We start from the raw sequence: 24,753 nt of genomic DNA, 5'->3' as shown, positions 1-24,753 counted from the left end.
TAATCTGAATTTACATGAAAAAACAAAGAGTGCCAGTAAAGGTAATTTGTAGGTAGTTATAAAAGTATAATTACATATTTACTTATCCCTTCTCTCTTAACTGATTTAAAAAGTAAATATATAAAACAATATGTATATTACTGTATTGTTGGGTCAATAACATAGAAATGTAATATATTTGACAATAAACACAAAAAAGTGAGTGAAAGAGAAGCTGTATTTGAATATAGGAATGATACCAGATGGCAATTCGAATCCACAGGAAGAAATGAAGAGAACCAGAAAAATGGCAAATAGGAAGATTAATATAACAAACTCTATAAATACATACTTGCTTTCCTTTCTTTTCTCAGTTTCTATAAAAGATTATCTCAAGTATAATTATAACAATTTATTATTGGGTTTCTAACATATATAGATGGACTAGGTATAACAAGAATAGCCAAAAAAGGAAGAACGAAATGGATTTGTATAGAATTAAAGTTTCTGTATTTCCTTAGAATAAATCAGGATAGACCTTAGGTAAATTTTGTTTTGTTGAGGCAGAATCGCACTCTATTGTCCAGGGTGGAGTGCAGTGGCACGATATTGGCTTACTGCAACCTCTGCCCCTGGGGTTCAAGCAATTCTCCCACCTTTGCCTCCCAAGTAGCTTGGATTACAGGCATGTGCCACCATGCCCGGCTAATTTTTGTATTGTTAGTAGAGATGGGTTTCACCATGTTGGCCAGGCTGGTCTTGAACTCTTGACCTCAAGTGATCTGCCCACCTCAGCCTCCCAAAGTGCTGGGATTACAGGTGTGAGCCACTGCACTCGGCCAGTAAATTTTGATAAGATGTATATTGTAAGGCCTGGTAAGGCCACTAGGAAAATAACTAAAAAAAATACAATTAAAGATTAATTAAAGGAATTAGTATGCTACACTAGAAAACATACATTTAATATAAAAGAAGGCAGTAAGGAGAAAGAACCAAAAAAAAAAAAAAAAAAAACCCCAAAAAAACAAAAACCCCAGGAGACATATATAAAAAACAAAAAGTGGCCAGGCGCGGTGGCTCACGCTTGTAATCCCAGCACTTTGGGAGGCCGAGGCGGGCAGATCACGAGGTCAGGAGATCAAGACCACGGTGAAACCCTGTCTCTACTTAAAATGCAAAAAAAAAAAAATTAGCCAGGCGTGGTGGCGGGCGCCTGTAGTCCCAGCTACTCAGAGAGGCTGAGGCAGGAGAATGGCGTGAACCTGGGAGGCGGAGCTTGCAGTGAGCCAAGATAGCGCCACTGCACTCCAGCCTGGGTGACAGAGCGAGACTCCGTCTCAAAAAATAAAATAAAATAAAATAAAAAACAAAAAGTATAATAGTAGAGAATGTCAGGTTGAATTTAAAAAAACATGATCCAATTTGCTGTCTACATGAAACACACTTTAGATTCAAAGATACAAAGGCAGAAAGTGAAAGAATGGAAAAAAAGGTGTACCATGCAAAACAGTAGTCAAAATAAAGCTGGAGTGGTTATAGTAGTATGACACAAAAATGTCTTAGAGAATGACACTTTAGAGTAAGACTCAACTGGACAGGAAGACGTAACAATTAAAAATGTATGTACAGGCCAGGCATGATGGCTCACACCTGTAATCCCAGCACTTTGGGAGGCCGAGGTGGGCAGATCACTTGACGTCAAGAGTTCAAGACCAGCCTGGCCAACATGGTGAAACCCCATCTCTAATAAAAATACAAAGTTAGCCAGGTGTGGTGGCACACACCTATAGTCCCAGCTACCCAGGAGGCCGAGGCAGGAGAATTGCTGGAACCCGGGAAGTGGAGATTGCAGTGAGCCAAGATTGCGCCACTGCACTCCAGCCTGGGCATCAGAGTGGGACTCCTTCTTAAAAAAAAAAAAAAAAAGTACATACACCTAACAAGAGAGCCCCAAAATATATGAAGCAAAAACTGACAGAACTGAAGGGACAAATAGACAATTCTATAGTAATATTTGGAGACTTCAATATCCCACTTTCAATAATGAATAGGACAACTAAGCAAAAGATTAACAAGAACACTGAAGACCTGAAAAGCACTATAAACAAAACTATAAGCTAATTAGACAGAACACACATCTACAGAACAAAAACTCCAACCAAAAACAGAATGGTATCACATTTTCTCAAGTGATACAGGGAACAGTCTCTAAGACCATATGTTGGTCCATAAAACAAGCCTCAATAAATTTAAAAGGATTAAAATAATACAGTGCATGATGTCTGACCACAATGAAATGAAGAAATCAGTAACAGAAGGAAAATCTGGAAATTCAGAAATATATAAAAATTAAACAAAATACTCCTGAATAACCAATAGGTTAAAGAAGAAATAAGTGAAATGAGAAAATACTTTGAGATGAATAAAAACAGAAATGCAACATACCGAAACTTACAAGATGCAGCTAAGGTAATGTTCACAGGAAAATGTATAGCTGTAAATGTCTGTATTGAAAAAGTTTTCAAACCACTCCCACTAATATTCAACACCTGTCTCTATCATATTACCCCATTTCAGTGCCTGAAACTCTCTTGTTTGTCTGCCTGTTTTTTTTTTTAGAGAGTCTCACTATCTTGCCCAGGCTGCTCTCGGACTCTTGCCCTCAAACAATCCTCCCACCTCAGCCTCTGGAATAGCTGGGATTCCAGGTCGGAACCACTGAGCCTGGCCATCTGCCCGTTTATGCTGTGCCCCCTGGCATTAGAACATAAGCTTTACAACAGTAGCTGACCATACTAGGGGCTTAATAAATATTTTCTCATCAACATAACATCAACATCTTTACTTAGAACTATCACTTATATTCATATAAGTATTAACTGTCTCTCCAAAATTCTATTTATTTAGAATCTTGTTATATTTAAAAAATCGACTGATTAAGACAGGCTCCCCAGGCTGTCGCCCAGGCTGGAATGCAGTGGCATAATCATAGCTAAGTGCAGCTTCAAACTCCTGGGAGCTCAAGTGATTCTCCGACCTCAGCCTCCCAAGTAGCTGGGACTACAGATACACACCACCACACCTGGCTAATTAAAAATTTTTTTTATAGAGATGGGGTCTTGCTATGTTGCCAGGACTGGTCTTGAACACCTGGACTCAAGCAATCCTCCTGCTTCAGCCTCCTTACAGGCATGAATCACTGCACACAGCTAGAATATTATAAAGGACTCTATCTTATCAGTTTATAAAATTTAGGATTCATTATAGTATTATCCTCTAAAAAAGTTTTTATTTTTTTATTGAGACAGAGTCTCGCTCTGTCACCCAGGCTGGAGTGGACTGGCATGATCGCAGCTCACTGCAACCTCTGCCACTTGGGTTCAAGCGATTCTTGTGTATCAGCCTCCTGAGCAGCTGGGACTACAGGCACGCACCACCATGCCTAGCTAATTTTTTTGTATTTTTTTAAAATTTTTTATTTTTTTTTTTTGAGACAGAGTCTCACTCTGTTGCCCAGGCTGGAGTGCAGTGGTGCGATCTCGGCTCACTGCAAGCTCCACCTTCCAGGTTCACGCCATTCTCCTGCCTCACCCTCCCGAGTAGCTGGGACTACAGGTGCCAGCCACCACGCCCGCCACCACACCCGGCTAATTTTTTTGTATTTTTAGTAGAGATGGAGTTTCACCGTGTTAGCCAGGATGGTCTCGATCTTCTGACCTTGTGATCCGCCCGTCTCGGCCTCCCAAAGTGCTGGGATTACAGGTGTGAGCCACCATGCCCAGCCTAGAAGTTTTCTGGTTTGGTTTTAAATAAAACTTACCCAATCAAGATTTTCTTTTGAAATTACATATATATTTCTTTAAACTGTTATCAATAATCAAAAAAAGCAAATATGAAAAAAATCAATCTTTTGAAACAAGTCAAATAGAATATAAAACTAAAATGAAATTAATATAAAAGGAAAGAAGGAAGAGTTACACAATGGCTAAACCAATGTTCATACATCTTTGAACTGCATAATAAGAAATCATTTCCACCTGCTTAATTTCATGTTGCAGATTCTAGGGTACTAAAAGATAAGCAGTGAAATAACTACTACATAAATGCTTGAAGGAAACTATAATTCCTTAAAACAAACTATTAGAGCCTAAATTATCAAGAGTAAAGATATCCAAATGATTAAAAATTTTTCAAACAATAAACATTTACAACAGTATTATTATAAAAATTTCTCTTGTAATGTGCAACTTACACCGTCTTTTTGTCCTGTCGAAGAAGTTTAGAAGAAAATTCACTTAGTACTTCAAGAAAAGCCAGATTAGGAGGTGGATACTCTTGTCCTTTCTGATTTTGGTATTTAAATGCAAACTCTATGCCATCCCTGAAGTAAAAGAAAATATCAACTTATTTTTCCAGATAGTGTAGTTCTCTCAATTAGCTAACATTACACAAATATTTGTGAAGGTAGTAAAATCATCACAAAAGGTAGTAGAATCTGATAAATTCAAATAATAAACTAATGTGAATATATAGGACATATTTGTGTATATTTTATATATAATATTTTATATTTCCCCAATGAAACTGTAAGTTGGAGAAAATATACAAAAAGTAGCTAAAGAGCAACAAAGCTAAATTCCTCTTTTTTTTTTTTTTTTTGAGACAAGGTCTCACTGTGTCACCCAGGTTGGAGTGCAGTGGTGCTATCATGGCTCACTGCCTTGACTTCCTGGGCTTAGGTGATTCTCCCATCTCAGCCTCCCGAGTAGCTGGGACTACATGTGTGTGCCACCACACCTGGGTAATTTTTGCATTTTTTGTAGAGATGGGGTTTCGCCATGTTGCCCAGGCTGGTCTCAAACTCCTGGGCTCAAGCAATTGGCCTCCTTTGGCTTCCCAAAGTGCTGGGATTACAGGCATGAGCTACCCGTGCCTGGCCCACTATGTGTAGTTTTTAGAGGTGACAAGATACCCTGGAAAGAGAATTATTAATAGATTGCAGAATATTTGCTTCTTGGAGCTGGTAATGGCACCAAGCTGTGTGAGTTTACTAAAGGTTTTCCGTTACTTCTGTTTTCACAATAATGAACCCCAAATCAGTTTTGTATAGTCTTAACAAAAAATTCTATAATAATTATTTTTTCAGAGACAGGGTCTCACTCTGTTTTCCAGGCTGGAAGGCAGTGGTACAATCATAGCTCACTATAACCTCAAACTCCCAGTCTTAAGTGATCCTCCTGGCTCAGCTTCCCAAGTAGCTAGGACTACAGGCACATGCCATTATGCCTGGCTCATTTTTATTTTTTGTAGGAGACAGGGTCTTACTGTATTGACCAGGCTAGTCTCGAACTCCTGGCCCCAAATGATCCTCCTGCTTTGGACTCCCAAAGCACTGGGATTACAGGCATGAACCACCACACCCAGCCTGTATAGTCTCTCAAACCCAACTGTTTTCTTACTGACAGACCAGACAATAATATGTTATTAAATTTTGCTTTCCATACTTTTAAGATGAACAAATGGGTGATTTAAGTTTTTTCAAATTAAAAACATCCTCCCAGTTTAGAACCTCTAAACTAATCTCTAAAGTTCTTATAACTTAAAATTCTATCGTCACTTTAAAAATGGGTCAAATAAGAGTTATTTCATTAAAATTCAAGTAAATCAGATTCTGCATAACAAAGTGTTTATCTCACTCACTTGTGAAGTGTGGCAACTGCTTCTCGTGTCTTAATCTGGTCCAATCCAAATGTAAGGGCAAAGCGACGTGCCAGTTCTTTAATGCCACTGACATGGGCAGACGTCCTATCTAGGTTGGGACCTTGCTCTTGAACAAGTTCATTAAATAACTGGTAGAAAGAAAAAAAGAGGAAAAAACCTATAGCTCAGAATTTTAAACATTTATTTTCAGAATAGGTAATTAAGAAATATGTAAAAGGTATAAGGTGAAATATGTTTCTCTTCTTGCACTGAACTTCAGCTACTCTGTTCCCTTTCTACAAATTGTCTATTATTAATAGCTTAATTTTCATGCTAGTGGTGTGATTAAATGCATATAGAAATTTGTTTCTAATAATAATAAAAAAATACATTCTTTTTTTATTGAGAGAGTCTCGCTCTGTCACCCAGGCTGGAGTGCAGTGGTGCGATCTCAGCTCACTGCAACCTCCACCTCCCGGGTTCAAGCAATTCTCACGCGTCAGCCTCCTGAGTAGCTGGGATAATAGGCGTGTACCACCATGCCCATCTAACTTTTAGTAGAGATCTTGGCCAAGCTGGTCTCAAACTCCTGTCCTCAAGTGATCTGCCTGCCCTGGCCTCCCAAAGTGCTGGGATTACAGGCGTGAGCCACCACACCTGGCCAAAAGAACATATTTTGAGATGGGAAAAGGAAATATATTTATAGAAGTACACTGTATATTTATAAACATCTATTCTTTTTGTTATTGTTTTTACAGGAAAGACTATATGAAATATAGGGTTAAGAGGTTTGTTTTTTCACTTATTATATTTCAAACAAGAACATTATATAAAAGAAGACCATTTGCATACATGGGGCTATGATTTTCCCACCCAGTAACAAAATACACCAAAAAGTTCTTAAGCTGGGTGGAGTTTTATAAATTGCATTATCTGTTAGCTATTTCCTGTGAAAATAACAACAAAAACAGAACCCTGGAGGTAATATACAAGCAATTATCATTCCACTACCAAATCTAAAAACTTAATTGTATCTGTAGACATCTACCTTTCCTCCTGTTTTGAGGGGTGAACTGTCCAGACTTTCACCTAAAGCCATTCTCTCCTATGTATTAGATAAGAAGGGAGTATGTAAGGTTTCACCTGCTCAATAGTTTTGCTCCTGTGTTTACTGCTCTCTCCTGCCTCCTAAACTATTCCTTCTGTACTAGATGCATACATCTTAAAAATACTCTTAACTTCTTAACCCCATTTCCTGTGCCAGCTACTAACCCATTTCTCTGATTCCCTTTATAGCGAAGGTCCTGAAAAGTATTGTTGACATTTCTTTTCTTCAGTCCGTCAACCTCCCAATCTCTCAATTTATTCTAATCACACCATTCACTGAAATAGCTCCTGGGTGCTAATATGTTCTGCACCTTTTTAGTTTTCTTCAGCAATAGACTGGCCTGAACTACTTGCTTTGTCATTACTGAAGGAACAGTTCTTCCAGGGATTTCAAATTTATTCACAGATAATTGTTTATTAATTCTTTTTTTTTTTTTTTTTTTTTTTTGAGGAGTCTCGCTCTGTCACCCAGGCTGGAGTGCAATGGCATGATCTCGGCTCACTGCAAGCTCCACCTCCTGGGTTCATGCCATTCTCCTGCCTCAGCCTCCTGAGTAGCTGGGACTACAGGCGCCCGCCACCACGCCCAGCTAATTTTTTGTATTTTTAGCAGAGAGGGGGTTTCACCGTGTTAGCCAGGATGGTCTCGATCTCCTGATCTTGTGATCTGCCCACCTCGGCCTCCCAAAGTGCTGGGATTACAGGCTGTTTATAAATTCTTAAATTTTAAAATGTTTTCACATACTGGTATATACAATAGCTTTCAACTTTAAAACTTAAAGTGTACATTTAAAGTGAATACAAAGAATACATTTTGTTGTGAAAAATTCAAAGAATATCGAAGTAAAAGTTCTTCTTTCTCTCTTCTACCAAATACCATTATTCTCTCCAAAGGTAACCAGTGTTTAAAGTCTGAAAGTTTTCTAGATCAGTATAGATATATTACATTTACAGCTAAAGTTTTTATTTTTACATAAATGATAGCATACTGCATTTGTCCTGAAACTTGCTATTTTTCACTCAATATTTTGTCTTAAAAATCCTTTATCTAGCTCAGTTTATTTAACCATTCCCCTGTTGACAGACATTTAGACTATTTCCAGTTTGTTACTATTACAGAGACTGCTGCAATAAAACATCTTTTACATATATTTATTGGTACACACCTGTGCATATCCATGTAGATACCTAGAAGCAAAATTACTGGCTTAAAGGGAATACATATCTTCAATTTTGGAATATACTACAAAACTGTCTTCTAACAAGGCAGTTTTCAAAAGGGGCCTTTTCCTCTATATCTTTGTCAATCATTTTCATTCATGCCAATCTGTTGAGCAATAAGTATCCATTTTAATTTGTATTTCATTAATAATAATCATTATTATTAGAAACAGGGTCTCACTCTGTCACCTAGGCCGGAACGCAGTGGTGCAATCATAACTCACTGCAGCTTTGACCTCCCAGGCTCACGCCATCCTCTCACTTTACCCTCCCGAGTAGCTGGGACTACAGGGTGCGTGCCAACACATCTGGCTATTTTTGATTTTGTTTTTGGAGACGGGGTCTTGCCATGTTGCCCTGGCTGGTCTTGAAGTCATGGGCTCAAGCGATCCACCTGCCTTGGCCTCCCAAAGTGCTGGAATTACATGTGTGAGCCACTGTGCTTGGCTTTCATTAATTATTAATTATTTATGTTATATATAATTAATTAATGCCTTTTTTCTTTCTTTTTTTGAGACACAGTTTTGCTCTTGTTGTCCAGGCTGGAGTGCAAAGGCATGATTGTCTTGCCTCAGCTTCCTGAGTAGCTGAGATTACAGGCACCTGCCACCACAGCTGGCTAATTTTTTGTTTTTAGTAGAGATGGGGTTTCACCATGTTGGCCAGGCTGGTCTCGAACTCCTGACCTCAGGTGATCTATCCACCTTGGCCTCCCAAAGTGCTGGGATTACAGGTGTGAGCCACTGCACCCAGCCTAATGCCTCTTTTCATGTTTACTGGTTTGTAAGATTCTTCCTTGGAAAAGTGCCTTTTTCATATCCCTCACTCACTTTTCTATGGGATTTATTTATCTTTCCTACTGATCTGTAGGATTTGTTATGTAGGACTGAAAATATTTCCCCCATCTGTCATTTATTTTAACTTTGCTCAAAGTGCTGATTGATGTATACATCTATTTAATCTATTTAAATTTATACAGATTGGCTGGAGCAAGGTGGCTTATGTCTATAATCCCAGCACTTTGGGAGGCCAAGGTAAGTGGATCACTTGAGGCCAAGGAGTTTGAGACCAGCCTGGCCAACATGGTGAAACATCATCTCTGCAAAAAAAAAAAAAAAAAAAAAAGAAAAATTTATACAGATCATCAATTATTAACTCTGTGACTTCTTTAGAAAGAGGATTTTAAAACTATCCTCTTATTTTCTTATAAACCCTTACTTTTGGTCTTTTATATATAAACCATCTAGTAGTTATTTTGGGTACACATTAGGTAGGACTATGAACAGCTATTTTTTCAAATACACAGTCAGCTGACCCATCACCATTTATTGAATAGTCCCAATCCTTTTGCCACTGATATGAGACTTTTATCATAAACTAAATACAAACATATATATGTATTTTTATGTATTATATTATTATATATATTATGTATTTTTATATATGCACATATCACATATATATATATCCACTAGGCCCCCTGAAATCATTTTAAATTACTAAGCATTTATTAGAAATCTTATTTATGCAATATGAAAAACATTTTCTTATCTCCTGGTGCCCTTCCTCATGAAATACTTTTTATATTTTTCTTCTTAAATTACTACTTTTTAAATTTCCAATTTGACATTTCATCTAGTCCAAGAATAAATCACCTTAGGACTGCATCTATTTGAAATATGCACTCTAGGATTTTCTTCCAAAAGAAAAGACACCTAACCTATGTCTTTGTACCAGAAAATATTCACAGTAATGCACTGACAAAACGATATAAAATGACCTAGTTTAAATGAGATGAGATACCTAGCAAATATTAAGCACAGAGAAGTGCAATAATGTTATTTCCATTCTTTGTCTCCCTCTCTCCAAATTTCTTACCTGTTGCAAACTGAGAATGAGAGTCTTGGCACACTGAATTTTATCAATCTGCCTGGTTTTACTCAGTGTTTCCTTAATAATATCACCATAGTCATTGTAATACTGTGAGGGAAAGAAAGAAAACATGGCTTTAAAATTACTGAAATTTCATAAGATAAAGAATAGGTTGGTGTCACCTCCTTTGAAAATGAAAAAAAAAAAAAAAAGAACAGGTTGGTAAGAGAAAGGAAAGGTAAATAAAAAGTGTTTAATTTCTTCATCTTAAACATAACAGGAGTTAAATAACTAAAGTTACAGGAATGCACATTTGATGTTTAAGATTATAAACTAATACTAGTAAAACCAAAAAAGCTGGGAATTCCAGGAAGAGAGGTGGTTGACAAAAATTCCCCATTCTTGTTTTTTCTTGTTTGATACAGGGTCTCACTCAAGCTGGAGTGCAGTGGTGTGATCGTAGCTCACTGCAGCCTTCAACTCTGGGCTCTGGTGATCCTCCCACCTCAGCCTCCTAAATAGCTGGGACTACAGGCATGTGCCACCACGCCTGGCTAATTTTTTAAAAAAATATTTTGTAGAGATGGGGCTTTTGCCATGTTGCCCAGGCTGGTCTTGAACTCCTGACCTCAAGTGAGCTACCCACCTCAGCCTCCCAAAATGCTGGGAATACAGGCGTGAGCTACTGCACCTGGACTTCTCCATTCTTGTTTTTTGTTTTTGCTTTTGTTTTTGAGACGAAGTCTCACTCTGTTGCCCAGGCTGGAGTACAATGGCATGATCTCGGCTCACTGCAACCTCTGCCTCCTGGGTTCAAGCGATTCTCCCACCTCAGCCTCCCAAGTAGATGGGACAACAGGTGTGTGCCACCACGATCGGGTAATTTTTATATTTTCAGTAGAGACAGGGTTTCACCATGTTGGCCAGGCTGGTCTTGAACTCCTGACCTCAAGTGATCCACCAGCCTCAGCCTCAGCCTCCAAATGTGCTGGGATTGCAGGTGTGAGCCACTGCGCCTGGCCCCATTCTTTATAACATGATTGAAAAGACAACATCTAAAAGGTGACAGAGCAAGAAACAGAATTTTGGTAGAAGCCTCTGAAGAACTAAAACCAAAACAGTTAAAACTGCTTACTTCTGGGGGGTGGGCCAAAATAGGGGGAAGGGGGGATTAGGGTAACAGACTTAACTCTTCATTTAATACTTTGTGCACTATCTCATCCCTGTAACCCCTCATCAACATGTCTATATTTTACTATCGAAATATAAAAAAGTAAAACACAGACATCTTCAACAGTGACTGGGAAAAGTTATAATTCGGTTTTTTGACACAAGATTTAAAGAATTTTTTCTGTGAGTAAATAATCAAAAGGTTTCATTTAAAACCATTAAATCTGGACAATGTTTCCAAGCTAAAGTCTACAGCCTATGTGAAGAAGTGACTAATAATAGTTTGGCAATTAGATTTTCAAAATCTCAAAAAGATAGGTATGTTTCCATGATGTGAAATGCTAAAAGGCGAACAGCTCAAAAGGATCATCCTTTTAGTGCAAATAAGAATTATCTCAATGAAGAAAAAAAGATAAATATCAAAACACTAAAGTACTGGAGCAGACAGATTTCTTTTAAGTTCAGACTGAACTAATTATGTACAAAAATTGGAGGAAAAGCCACACAGCCATATATCAGAAGAGCAAATAGCTATCATAATACTCACAAAAAGGTTAGAGCCTATAGTGAATAGAAGTGTCCCTGAAATGCTAAGGATGATAAAAGTTCTGAATAAGACTCACTTCTTGGAACCAATGAAGTATTGTTAAAGGATTACCAGGAAAAACCAGAACTCAACATATTTTATGCCTCTTTATTTCCTGCTAAAGAGAAAACTATATAAAAAAGGGTAGGATAAACACTTATAAAATGGAACTGACATCCAGGTTTAGTGAAGAGATAATGAAAGCATCAAGTTGTTCCAAATTGAATTACTTTCCTAGGCCAGATGAATCGTGTCTTAAGAAAATTTGTGGAGATTATGGAAACTTTGTGCTCTTTAAGAAATGGTGAAGAATAGGAAAGGTGCTAGAGGACAGAGAAAGATAATCATAGTTCTGATTTTCCAAAGGGAAAGAAGGTTATATGGAAAATTAACCCCTCCTCCATAAACGCCTGGGATCCACCCTAGACATTTTTCATTTAGGTTGAGTGGGACCCAGGAACATGTAATTTGGAATAAAGTTCCAGGTGACTGATGGAAAATCAGGATGAGGAATAACTTTTCTGAACAATACCATCAGTGAGCTTGATACTGAGCCTAAGACTACAGAACACATTATTAAATGTAATGCCTGCGAATATTTGGAAAGGAAATGGTCATTGGAAGCAAGCAGAAGTTTGCTAACAGATCATGACATTTTCTTTTAGAAAGGTTCAACATACAAATATCACAGTCTATTTGGATATCAATAATTAGTTTGACAAGTTCTTTCATCATTTCTTTTTGGACTAAGTAGGGAAAAATGAGCTGAAACAGGTAGGCATATTTATGCTGCTGTCTTGGCAAGGGCTCGTCTTCCTTCCCATGCTCATCTAGTAAGCTCCTATTCATCCATGCAACTCTGTTTACACATTAGCTTTAGGAAGTATTCTCTTGCTCTTCTCACTTAAGTCTCTCTATATTTGGTGTTAGGTTAGTAATTTATGCATCTATCACTACAATAATCATGCTGAAGCTTTGTGGTCTAGTGAAAAGAGCTAAGCTTTGAAGTTAGACAAGCCTAAAATAAAATCCCAGTTTCTGTTACTTTAATAGTTTTGTGTGACCTTGAAAGGTTTACCTCTCGAGCTTTAGTTTCCTTATATGTAAATGATGATACTATTTCTTACATCACAGGGTTATTAGAAAGATCAATGATAATGTGAAAGTCTTAGAACAGTGTCTCAAATATAAATGGCATGAACACATGGCAGTCATTCATTATCAGTATGCTACATTATATTATGTTTACATGTTAGTTAACTCTTAATCTGTAAGCTCCTTAGTGCAGAAATCATGTCTTACTTAAACCTCTGGCCACCAGCACATTACTCATCACATTGCAGTTGTTCAGCAAAATATGATAAATCAGCTACTGTATCATAACTGGAATTGGACTATACCCAAACAAGAAGACACAAGTAGATCAAATGGCACATACAATATTCTAAATAAAGCAAAAGAGAACATTCTGTCTGACACAAGAACAAGGCAAATACAGGAAAACTGAGAAGTATTCCCTCTCATCTGTGCCTGTCAGGCCACATCAAGAAGAGCTCTGAGCACTGCTTTTTCAGAGAGTCAGGAACAAAATGGAGCTTATGAAAGTAGCTAGAAAGTATGTTCTTTCATATAAATGCCTGAACTCCTACTCAATGGAACTGATATAATAGTACAGACTGATAAAAAGCTTATATAAAAGAGAGGAACTTTATCATAAAATCATCCACATTACATAGGTGAAAAGCTGTCAATTTTAGCTTCTGTCATCATCCTTTCAATTGCTAATTTCTCTGCCAGTTAGAGGAAGGAGAAAAATAAGAATATATAACTATACCTTCATGTAGTGTTTGAAGATGTCTGCAGCTGCATGCATGTCAACAATGTCATAAATGATAAGTTTGCTGAAAGCAGCAAGTAGATTCCTTCTTTTATGTAAGGCCTCAATTTTATTAGCTTCATCTTCTTCATCACCCTCTAAACACAGATTACAAATTGGTTATGAATTCTGGTACTTTATCCACGTAAAACAATGCAGATAATCTGTATAATTGAAAATTAGCTTAATATTATAACTTCACAAATAGTACAATTCAGTTTTAGATGGGACAAAAACTGTTACATTAATTATTTTAGGGTGCTGTATTTAGTTACTCATTTATCAAACATTTAATAGGTACTAAGGTTTCTATCTTCTTAGGAGATTATCATAGTAAAGACTGAATAAGATAAGCAAACCATATATAGTCTATCCTCCCTATCTGTGGATGCAGAACCCACAGATAGGGAGGGCTGACTATACTCTGCCATTTTATTTAAGAGATTTGGGCCTCCATGGATTTTGGTATGAGTGGGAGTCCTGGAACCAATCCCCCACAATACTGACAGACAGCTGTATAAAAAGATTGTTTTTCTGATACTTGTGTCATAACAATACTGTGCAATTATCTGATTACCTTTAAAATGCTGTCTTTTCTTATTTTAATATTCTTTATGTGTTAATACATTCTCACAGAGAGAACACTTCTGAAAAATTTTAAGACACAGGGAAAATGTTTTCTTTTAGAAAAATATTTAGGGAAGAAATGGAAATATGGATGGGTTAAATTTTCAGTGCTCATCCTAAACATGGTTACATTATCAACTGAGAAAATATTTTCCAAACCATGTTATGCACATATAAAAAATTTTTAAAGCCCTATCAAATACTTTCAAAACAAGTGTGTTTCTTCCTCAAATTTTTAAGTTCCAGACCCCACTGGGGTTTCTAGTTCTAATCCTAGAAAAAACATGCCAACAAGACTCCAGATGATAACATTTGTTTCAGGCTCTGTACTGACCCTCTCGTGACCTGGCCTGCCCTTATTTGGAATCAACCTTCTTTCTTCTCTCCCTTATATGTATAGATTCGTAAAAAGAACTTGCTGTCAGTCGCTCTTTCCTTTCTACTAATTAGTCTTATTGTGAAGCATCAGTGGTTTGAGAAGTAGACATTTTTTTGCTTAAGACAAGTAGCAAGTAAATTTGTCTCCTGAGATGAATACAGACTCTAAATAAACATACTGTTTCACAGATTAGTATTTTCCAAAATGTTCTGAAAGAACAGCCGAACAGCATCAAATAGACTTGTGGATCAAATACACTTCTTATATTATTTTAGAGAGCTTAAATAATCTATTTCATAAATAACCTATTCTAAATGAACTTATTTACAACTAACCATTGACAATTCGGTCTAATATTGCTAAGTTATCATTCTGCAGGCACAGCACAATTTTCACTAGTGAGGTTTGATAAGTTTTGCAGCATTTAATATCAGTTAGGTTTTGTTCATTTAAGTAATACATAATGACCACTTAGGAATAGAAAGGAACATGGATACTTTCTTTTAGAAAAATTATGAACCCGGACATAGCCAATTAGAAACAACATCTATCCTACATACACATTTGTACATGTGGGAAATGACAAATGTACACTACTATTCACTACACCATAGTTTGTAATAGTTGAAGATTGGAAACTAGCCATATGTCAATCTATGTGAGGTGGATAATATGAATTATGCTATATCTACATAGAGAAATGCTGTGTAGCTGTTAGAGAAAGAGCTCTCTATATAACGACAGGAAAAGATCTGAGGTATAGTGTTAAAGGAGGGAGACTTCACTCTGTACATTTTTATTCTTGTTGGTTTCTGAACTACATGAATGTATTACTATTAACTTTTTTTGTTTGTTTTTTCTGTTTTGTAGAGACAAGGTCTCGCCATATTGTCTAGGCTGCTCTCGAACTTCTGGGTTGGAGCAATCCTCCTGCCTCAGTCTCCCAAAGTGCTAGGATTAATGGTGTCAGCCACTGTACCCGGCCAACTTTTTCAAAAGAAAGAAATCTCGATAATTTTTAGAACTGAATCCGTTTCTTTTCTCCTATCTTTTGGGGTTGGTAAAAAAAAATCAGTATTGACAAGATGATAGCTACAAGTACCCATGCTCTGGTTCTCCTCGTCTTGGTCAATAAAAACGTGATCCATCACAAAACTGAGGAGTTCAGACTGGAGTCCAGTATCTGGATTAAACACCAAAGGCTGAAGGCCTTCTCTGCCACCTGTCATTAATTGGTGGCTGAAAATCATCAGAAGATCACAGAGTAACATGAAAGCCTGGAATACAAAGGCAATTCATCAGCAAAATATTACATAAATATAACTACAAGTCAACATTAATGAAAATGTATGAAATTAAAACATAGTTTAATAGCAGTACCATAATATAAATTTTAAGTATTTAAATTCCAAATATTTAGTTATAATTTCCAAATTTAATAAAATTATTTTTTCTCACTAAACAGTTGTCATATTTAAGACTTTTCCCAAATATAACCTATTTCTTTTACTTCGCTGTATCAACTCAAAAACAGCTCATTAAGACACTTTGACTTGAACTTTTAAAAAATGAGTTTAAGCAAGGTGTTGATTACAAGTCAAAAGAACAAAATGAGTTTAACCCAACTCTGGAAATACAAAATTGATATAACAGATTATAACAAAGATTAGAAATCAACTGTATACTGCTTAATCAAATTAGCATAAAATTTGAAGCTCTAATTCAACATAGTATAATGAATACTTCTAAAAATTCTAATGTTAAAAAATGTCAGTGTACTACTGCACAGTGATGTTTCCATCAACAATGGACTGCATATACATGATGGTGGATCCCATAAGCTTGTAATGGAGCTGAAAAATTCCTATCCCCTAGTGATGTAGTAACATAACCCTGTGGTGCAACACATTACTCACGAGTTTGTTGTGATATTGTTTGTGGTGATGCTGGTGTATTATGCTGCCAGTCGTATAACAGTAAAGCATATCCAACTTGTGTACAGAACCTAATGCTTGAGGATAATGAATATGTTACAGGCATATGTATTTACTATACTATACTATACTATACTATACTATACTATACTATACTATACTATACTATACTATACACTATACTATACTATACTATACTATACTATACTATACTATACTATACTTTCAATCATGATTTTAGAGTGTACTCCTACTTATGAAAAAAGTTAACTGTGAAACATCCTCAGGCAGGTCCTTCAGGAGGTACTCCAGAAGAACACATTATCATCATAGGACAGGACAGCTCCATGCAAAATACTGCCACTGAAGACGTTCCAATGAGACATGTGGGAGGTGGAAGACACTGATACTGATAATTCTGACACTTTGTAGGCCTAGGCTAATGTATGTGTTTCTTTTCTTTACTTGTTTAAAATTTTATTATTATTATACTTTAAGTTTTAGGGTACATGTGCACAACGTGCAGGTTTGTTACATATGTATACATGTGCCATGTTGGTGTGCTGCACCCATTAACTCGTCATTTAGCATTAGGTATATCTCCTAATGCTATCCCTCTCCGCTCCCACCCCCCACAAGAGTCCCCGGTGTGTGATGTTCCCCTTCCTGTGTCCATGTCTTCTCATTCTTCAATTCCCACCTATGAGTGAGAACATGCAGTGTTTGGTTTTTTGTCCTTGTGATAGTTTGCTGAGAATGATGGTTTCCAGCTTCATCCATGTCCCTACAAAGGACATGAACTCATCCTTTTTTATGGCTGCACAGTATTCCATGGTGTATATGTGCCACATTTTCTTAATCCAGTCTATCCTTGTTGGACATTTGGATTGGTTCCAAGTCTTTGCTACTGTGAATAGTGCCACAATAAACATAGGTGCGCATGTGTCTTTATAGCAGCATGTTTTATAATCCTTTGGGTATATACCCAGTAATGGGATGGCTGGGTCAAATGGTATTTCTAGTTCTAGATTCCTGAGGAATCGCCACACTGACTTCCACAATGGTTGAACTAGTTTACAGTCCCACCAACAGTGTAAAAGTGTTCCTATTTCTCCACATCCTCTCCAGCACCTGTTGTTTCCTGACTTTTTAATGATCACCATTCTAACTGGTGTGAGATGGTATCTCATTGTGGTTTTGATTTGCATTTCTCTGATGGCCAGTGATGATGAGCATTTTTTCATGTGTCTTTTGGCTGCATAAATGTCTTCTTTTGAGAAGTGCCTGTTCATATCCTTCACCCACTTTTTGATGGGGTTGTTTTTTTCTTGTAAATCTGTTTGAGATCTTTGTAGATTCTAGATATTAACCCTTTGTCAGATGAGTAGGTTGCGAAAATTTTCTCTCATTCTGTAGGTTGCCTGTTCACTCTGATGGTAGTTTCTTTTGCTGTGCAGAAGCTCTTTAGTTTAATTAGATTCCACTTGTCAATTTTGGCTTTTGTTGCCATTGCTCTTGGTGTTTCAGACATGAAGTCCTTGCCCATGCCTATGTCCTGAATGGTATTGCCTAGGTTTTCTTCTAGGGTTTTTATGGTTTTAGGTCTAACATGTAAGTCTTTAATCCATCTTGAATTAATTTTTGTATAAGGTGTAAGGAAGGGATCCAGTTTCAGCTTTCTACATATGGCTAGCCAGTTTTCCCAGCACCATTTATTAAATAGGGAATCCTTTCCCCATTGCTTGTTTTTGTCAGGTTTGTCAAAGATCAGATAGTTGTAGATATGCGGCATTATTTCTGAGGGTTCTGTTCTGTTCCATTGGTCTATATCTCTGTTTTGGTACCAGTACCATGCTGTTTTGGTTACTGTAGCCTTGTAGTATAGTTTGAAGTCAGGTAGCGTGATGCCTCCAGCTTTGTTCTTTTGGCTTAGGATTGACTTGGCTATGTGGGCTCTTTTTTGGTTCCATATGAACTTTAAAGTAGTTTTTTCCAATTCTGTGAAGAAAGTCATTGGTAGCTTGATGGGGATGGCACTGAATCTATAAATTCCCTTGGGCAGTATGGCCATTTTCACGATATTGATTCTTCCAACCCATGAGCATGGAATGTTCTTCCATTTGTTTGTATCCTCTTTTATTTCATTGAGCAGTGGTTTGTAGTTCTCCTTGAAAAGGTCCTTCACATCCCTTGTAAGTTGGATTCCTAGGTATTTGATTCTCTTTGAAGCAATTGTGAATGGGTTCACTCATGATTTGGCTGTTTGTCTGTTATTGGTGTATAAGAATGCTTGTGATTTTTGCACATTGATTTTGTATCCTGAGACTTTGCTGAAGTTGCTTATCAGCTTAAGGAGATTTTGGGCTGAGATGATGGGGTGTTCTAAATATACAATCCTGTCATCTGCAAACAGGGATAATTTGACTTCCTCTTTTCCTAACTGAATGCCCTTTACTTCCTTCTCCTGCCTGATTGCCCTGGCCAGAACTTCCAACACTATGTTGAATAGGAGTGGTGAGAGAGGGCATCCCTGTCTTGTGCCCGTTTTCAAAGGGAATGCTTCCAGTTTTTGTCCATTCAGTATGATATTGGCTGTGGGTTTGTCATGGATAGCTCTTATTATTTTGAGATACGTCCCATCAATACCTAATTTACTGAGAGTTTTTAGCATGAAGGGTTGTTGAATTTTGTCAAAGGCCTTTTCTGCATCTATTGAGATAATCATGTGGTTTTTGTCTTTGGTTCTGTTTATATGCTGGATTATGTTTATTGATTTTCATATGTTGAATCAGCCTTGCATCCCAGGGATGAAGCCCACTTGATCATAGTGGATAAGCTTTTTGATGTGCTGCTGGATTCAGTTTGCCAGTATTTATTGAGGATTTTTGCATCAATATTCATCAAGGATATTGGTCTAAAATTCTCTTTTTTTGTTGTGTCTCTGCCAGGCTTTGGTATCAGGATGATGCTGGCCTCATAAAATGAGTTACGGAGGATTCTCTCTTTTTCTATTGATTGGAATAGTTTCAGAAGGAATGGTACCAGCTCCTCCTTGTACCTCTGGTAGAATTCGGCTGTGAATCCATCTGGTCCTGGACTTTTTTGTTGGTAAGCTATTATTGCCTCAATTTCAGAGCCTGTTATTGGTCTATTCAGAGATTCAACTTCTTGTTAGTTTAGTCTTGGGAGGGTGCATGTGTCCAGGAATTTATCCATTTCTTCTAGATTTTCTAGTTTATTTGCGTAAAGGTGTTTATAGTATTCTCTCATGGTAGTTTGTATTTCTGTGGGATCTGTGGTGATATCCCCTTTTTCATTTTTTATTGCGTCTATTTGATTCGTCTCTCTTTTCTTCTTTATTAGTCTTGCTAGTGGTCTATCGATTTTGTTGATCTTTTCAAAAAACCAGCTCCTGGATTCATTGATTTTTTGTGTCTCTATTTCCTTCAGTTCTGCTCTGATCTTAGTTATTTCTTGCCTTCTGCTAGCTTTTGAATGTGTTTGCTCTTGCTTCTCTAGTTCTTTCAATTGTGATGTTAGGGTGTCAATTTTAGATCTTTCCTGCTTTCTCTTGTGGGCATTTAGTGCTATCAATTTCCCTCTACACACTGCTTTGAATGTGTCCCAGAGATTCTGGTATGTTGTCTCTTTGTTCTCGTTGGTTTCAAAGAACATCTTTATTTCTGCCTTCATTTCCTTATGTACCCAGTAGTCATTCAGGAGCAGGTTGTTCAGTTTCCATGCAGTTGAGCGGTTTTGAGTGAGTTTCTTAATCCTGAGTTCTAGTTTGATTGCACTGTGGTCTGAGAGACAGTTTGTTATAATTTCTGTTCTTTTACATTTGCTGAGGAGAGCTTTACTTCCAACTATGTGGTCAATTTTGGAATAGATGTGGTGTGGTGCTGAAAAGAATGTATATTCTGTTGATTTGGGGTGGAGAGCTCTGTAGATGTCTATTAGGTCCACTTGGTGCAGAGCTGAGTTCAATTCCTGGATATCCTTGTTAACTTTCTGTCTCGTTGATCTGTCTAATGTTGACAGTGGGGTGTTAAAGTCTCCCCCTATTATTGTGTGGGAGTCTAAGTCTCTTTGTAGGTCACTAAGGAGTTGCTTTATGAATCTGGGTGCTCCTGTATTGGGTGCATATATATTTAGGATAGTTAGCTCTTCTTGTTGAATTGATCCCTTTACCATTATGTAATGGCCTTCTCTGTCTCTTTTGATCTTTGATGGTTCAAAGTCTGTTTTATCAGAGACTAGGATTGCAACCCCTGCCTTTTTTTGTTTTCTATTTGCTTGGTAGATCTTCCTCCATCCCTTTATTTTGAGCCTATGTGTGTCTCTGCACATGAGATGGGTTTCCTGGAGACAGCACACTGATGGGTCTTGACTCTTTATCCAATTTGCCAGTCTGTATCTTTTAATTGGAGCATTTAGCCCATTTACATTTAAGGTTAATATTGTTATGTGTGAATTTGATCCTGTCATTATGATGTTAGCTGGTTATTTTGCTCTTTAGTTGATGCAGTTTCTTCCTAGCCTTGATGGTCTTTACAATTTGGCATGTTTTTTTTTTTTTTTTTTTTTTTTTTGAGACGGAGTTTCGCTCTGTTGCGCAGGCTGGAGTGCAGTGGTGCGATCTCGGCTCACTGCAAGCTCCGCGTCCCGGGTTCACGCCATTCTCCTGCCTCAGCCTCCCGAGTAGCTGGGACTACAGGTGCCCGCCACCATGCCTGGCTAATTTTTTTGTATTTTTAGTAGAGACGGGGTTTCACCGTGTTAGCCAGGATGGTCTTGATCTCCTGACCATGTGATCCGCCTGCCTCAGCCTCCCAAATTGCTGGGATTACAGGCTTGAGCCACCGCGCCCGGCCACAATTTGGCATGTTTTTGCAGTAGGTGGTACCAGTTGTTCTTTTCAATGTTTATTGCTTCCTTCAGGAGCTCTTAAGACAGAGTCCCGCTCTGTTACCCAGGCTTGTTGGTAATGAAGTTTTTGGTGTCACAAAAAAAAGAATTAACACTGGAACAAATGATGAAACAAATGAACAATGAAAGTAATGGCAAGCTTTACTTTCTGCAGAAAGGGTGCTACTCAATAGCTGTCCAGCCACGAAAGCACAACAAACAAAGGAGACTGACACGTCTACCCTACTGCTGTGTCCAGTTTCCACTGGTTGAAAGAGGACCTCACATTTTACACTTCACCAGACTGGCTATTAGTTTAAAACTTTATTAGGTAAGGGGGATAGAACAAAGAAAGAAAAGGAAGTTGCCCAGGGATAGTTAAGGAAGCATCTCCAAATAAGGAATGGCATGCACTATGGGCTGGGGCTTGTCTAGTTCTGTCAATGCTGGAGGAAGCTAGGACAGCTGATTTGGGATACACAGACACTTACACACACACACACACACACACACACACACTAACAGTGGATAGCAATCTTATAGTAAGAAATTGTGACTTTTTATAATCTTTGAAGAACCTTCCCATTTCTCACAGGCTGGAGTGCAGTGACGCGATCTTGGCTCACTGCAACCTCCGCCTCCCGGGTTCAGGCCATTCTTCTGTCTTAGCCTTTCAAGTTGCTGGGACTACAGGTGCATGCCACAAAGCCCAGCTAATTTTTTTGTATTTTTAGTAGAGATGGGGTTTCAACATATTGGTCAGGCTGGTCTCCAACTCCTGACCTCAGGTGATCCACCCACCTCAGCCTCCCAAAGTACTGGGATTACAGGTATGAGCCATCACGCCTGGCCTGTTTCTTATTTTTTAACAAAAAAAAATTTTTTTTAATTAAATAGGCTGGATGCAGTGGTTCATGCCTGTTAATACCAGCAATTTGGAAGGCTGAGGTAGGTGGATTTCTTGAGGCCAGGAGTTTGAGACTAGCTTGGCAACATGGTGAAACCCCATCTCTACTAAAAAATACAAGAATTAGCCAGGCATGGTAGCCACACGCCTGTAATCCCAATTATGTTGGGAGGCTGAGGCATGAGAACCATTTGAACCCAGGAGACAGAGGTTGTGGTGAGCCAAGATCACACCACTGCCCTCCAGCCTGGGTGACAAAGTGAGACTCTGTCTTAAAAAATAAATAGAAAAAAGCTTCTAGAATAAAGATATAAGAAAAAAAATATTTTGGCCAGGCATGGTGGCTCACAGTTGTAATCCTAGCATTCTGGGAGGCCAAGGTGGGAGGATCACCTGAGGTTGGGAGTTCGGAGACCAGCCTGACCAAGATGGAGAAATCCCATCTCTACTAAAAATACAAAGTTAGCCAGGTGTGGTGGTGCACACCTGTAATCCCAGCTACTAGGGAGGCTGAGGCAGGAGAATCGCTTGAACCTGGGAGGTGGAGGTTGGGGTGAGCCAAGATTGTGCTACTGCACTCCAGCCTGGGCAAAAAGAGCAAAACTCCGTCTCAAAAAAAATAAATAAATAAATAAATAAACTTGCACAGCTGTTTAATGTGTTTGTGTGTTAGGTATTATTACGAAAGAGTTTAAAAGTTAAAAAAATTAAAAAGTTTACAAAGAAAAAGAATTATAGTATGATAAGGTTAATTTATTATTGAAGAAAGAAAAACATTTTAATTAATTTAGTATAGTTAAGTGTATGGTACATATAGAGTCTACAGTGGTGTACAGTAATGTCTTGGGCCTTCCTATTCACTCACCAATCACTCACTCACTCAGAGCTACTTCCATTCTTATGGTAAGTATACCATTTTAAAATCTTTTATACTGTATGTTAGATATGTTTAGATATATAAATAACAGTTGTATTATAATTATCTATACTACTCAGTACAGTATTATATAGTACAGGATCGCAGCATAAGAGGAATAGGCTGTACTATAGAGCATAGGCATGTGGTAGGCAATACCATTTGTGTAAATATACTCTTATGATGGTCATACAATGATGAAATTGCCTAACAAAACATTTCTCACAATGCATCCCTGTTGTTAAGTGGTGCATGACTGTATTAGAAAACCATTCACATAAAAACCAGTATCTAATAAAGCCTCCAAACAAATTTAATTATATAAAGAGACTTTGAATACATTTGTACACATTATAGGTATGCTGCCAAATTTGCCCTATTTAATGGATTGAGTGAAATAAATGGGTCTGATCAGTTTATTACAATGGAAAGATTTTGTTGTGGGATAACTGAGGGCTCTGAAACTTCCAAACAATCCACTAACACTGCCCCCTCCAAAGTTGATTTTTATGGGAAAACATAATTTTGGCATTTAGTTTGGGATGACTGTATATCTGGTTGTCCAACTGCAGCAAGAGTCTTGGCAGTTTATGCCCTGACAGCACAACCATGAAATATACTCAGGTATTTAGAAAGAGCCATTTGAAAAAAAGGGAGCATACAGAGAATCCAGGGAGAATACTTTTTAACCAGCAGGCCATAGTTTTGGACATCACCAAGCAGGTCTGATGCAGAAACACTGGATTTGGGGTTTAAATGGCAGAGCTGGGCCAGGTGCAGTGGCTCACACCTGTAATCCCAGTAGTTTGGGAGGCCAAGGCAGGCAGATCATGAGGTCAGGAGTTTGAGACCAGCCTGGCCAACACAGTGAAACCCGTATCTACTAAAAATACAAAAAAATTAGCCAGGTGTGGTGGCGGGCACCTGTAATCCTAGCCACTTAGAAGGCTGAGACAGGAGAATTGCTTGAACTCAGGAGGTGGAGGCTGCAGTGAGCCGAGATCGCGCCACTGCACACCAGCCCGGGGAACGGTGGGAGACTCCGTCTCTAAATAAATAAAATAAAATAAAATAAAATAAAATAAAATAAAATAAAATAAAATAAAATAAAATAAAATAAATGGCAGAGCTGGGTATTTCTCTGTAAGTAGTGTTCTGAAGATTTAAAGAATAAGGTTTAGGGAAGACCATCTCTGTTTCCATTTTAAGTTAAATGCTGATAACTCAGTGAAGATACTTGTCACTATTTGTAAGAGACAGAAAAGGGTAAGTAATACTGTACTCTTTTACCACATTAACTAACTCTAGCCCAATATCAAAATAAGAAACAGTATGGAAAATATACATTCTGTTTTACACAAATGTACTCCCCAATACAACAGTCTAATTTAAAAAATAGTTTACAAAATCATATCATGGAAACAGTACTTCCCTGGCCCACCCTGACCCTCTTTGGGCTGTGTCCCTCTACAAGAGATGAGGAATCTATCAGACCAATGGGATATGCCCACCTGCTTATCAAACCCCAGTTCTACACCATTGTCCAAGTATAGGGACTCACAGACTCCTTG

At 37.8% G+C, this 24,753-nt stretch overlaps 1 protein-coding gene across 3 annotated transcripts in view; it reads right to left on the bottom strand.

Moving 5' to 3' along the window:
- Positions 1–24,753, bottom strand: part of STAG1 (stromal antigen 1) — a 417,686-nt gene that overhangs the window by 17,502 nt on the left and 375,431 nt on the right. For all 3 annotated transcript variants that reach the window (XM_003265265.4, XM_030816776.1, XM_030816778.1), the window contains 5 exons: positions 15,620–15,794; positions 13,470–13,609; positions 9,886–9,987; positions 5,680–5,828; positions 4,232–4,360 (listed from right to left, as the gene is read on the bottom strand). In XM_003265265.4, coding sequence (XP_003265313.1) covers positions 4,232–4,360; positions 5,680–5,828; positions 9,886–9,987; positions 13,470–13,609; positions 15,620–15,794 — 695 coding nt within the window. The remainder of the gene's footprint in view (positions 1–4,231; positions 4,361–5,679; positions 5,829–9,885; positions 9,988–13,469; positions 13,610–15,619; positions 15,795–24,753) is intronic.

Source organism: Nomascus leucogenys, chromosome 8, assembly GCF_006542625.1.
Source record: "Nomascus leucogenys isolate Asia chromosome 8, Asia_NLE_v1, whole genome shotgun sequence".
NCBI lineage: Eukaryota > Metazoa > Chordata > Mammalia > Primates > Hylobatidae > Nomascus > Nomascus leucogenys.
This window is presented reverse-complemented; position numbering and strand designations above follow the sequence as displayed.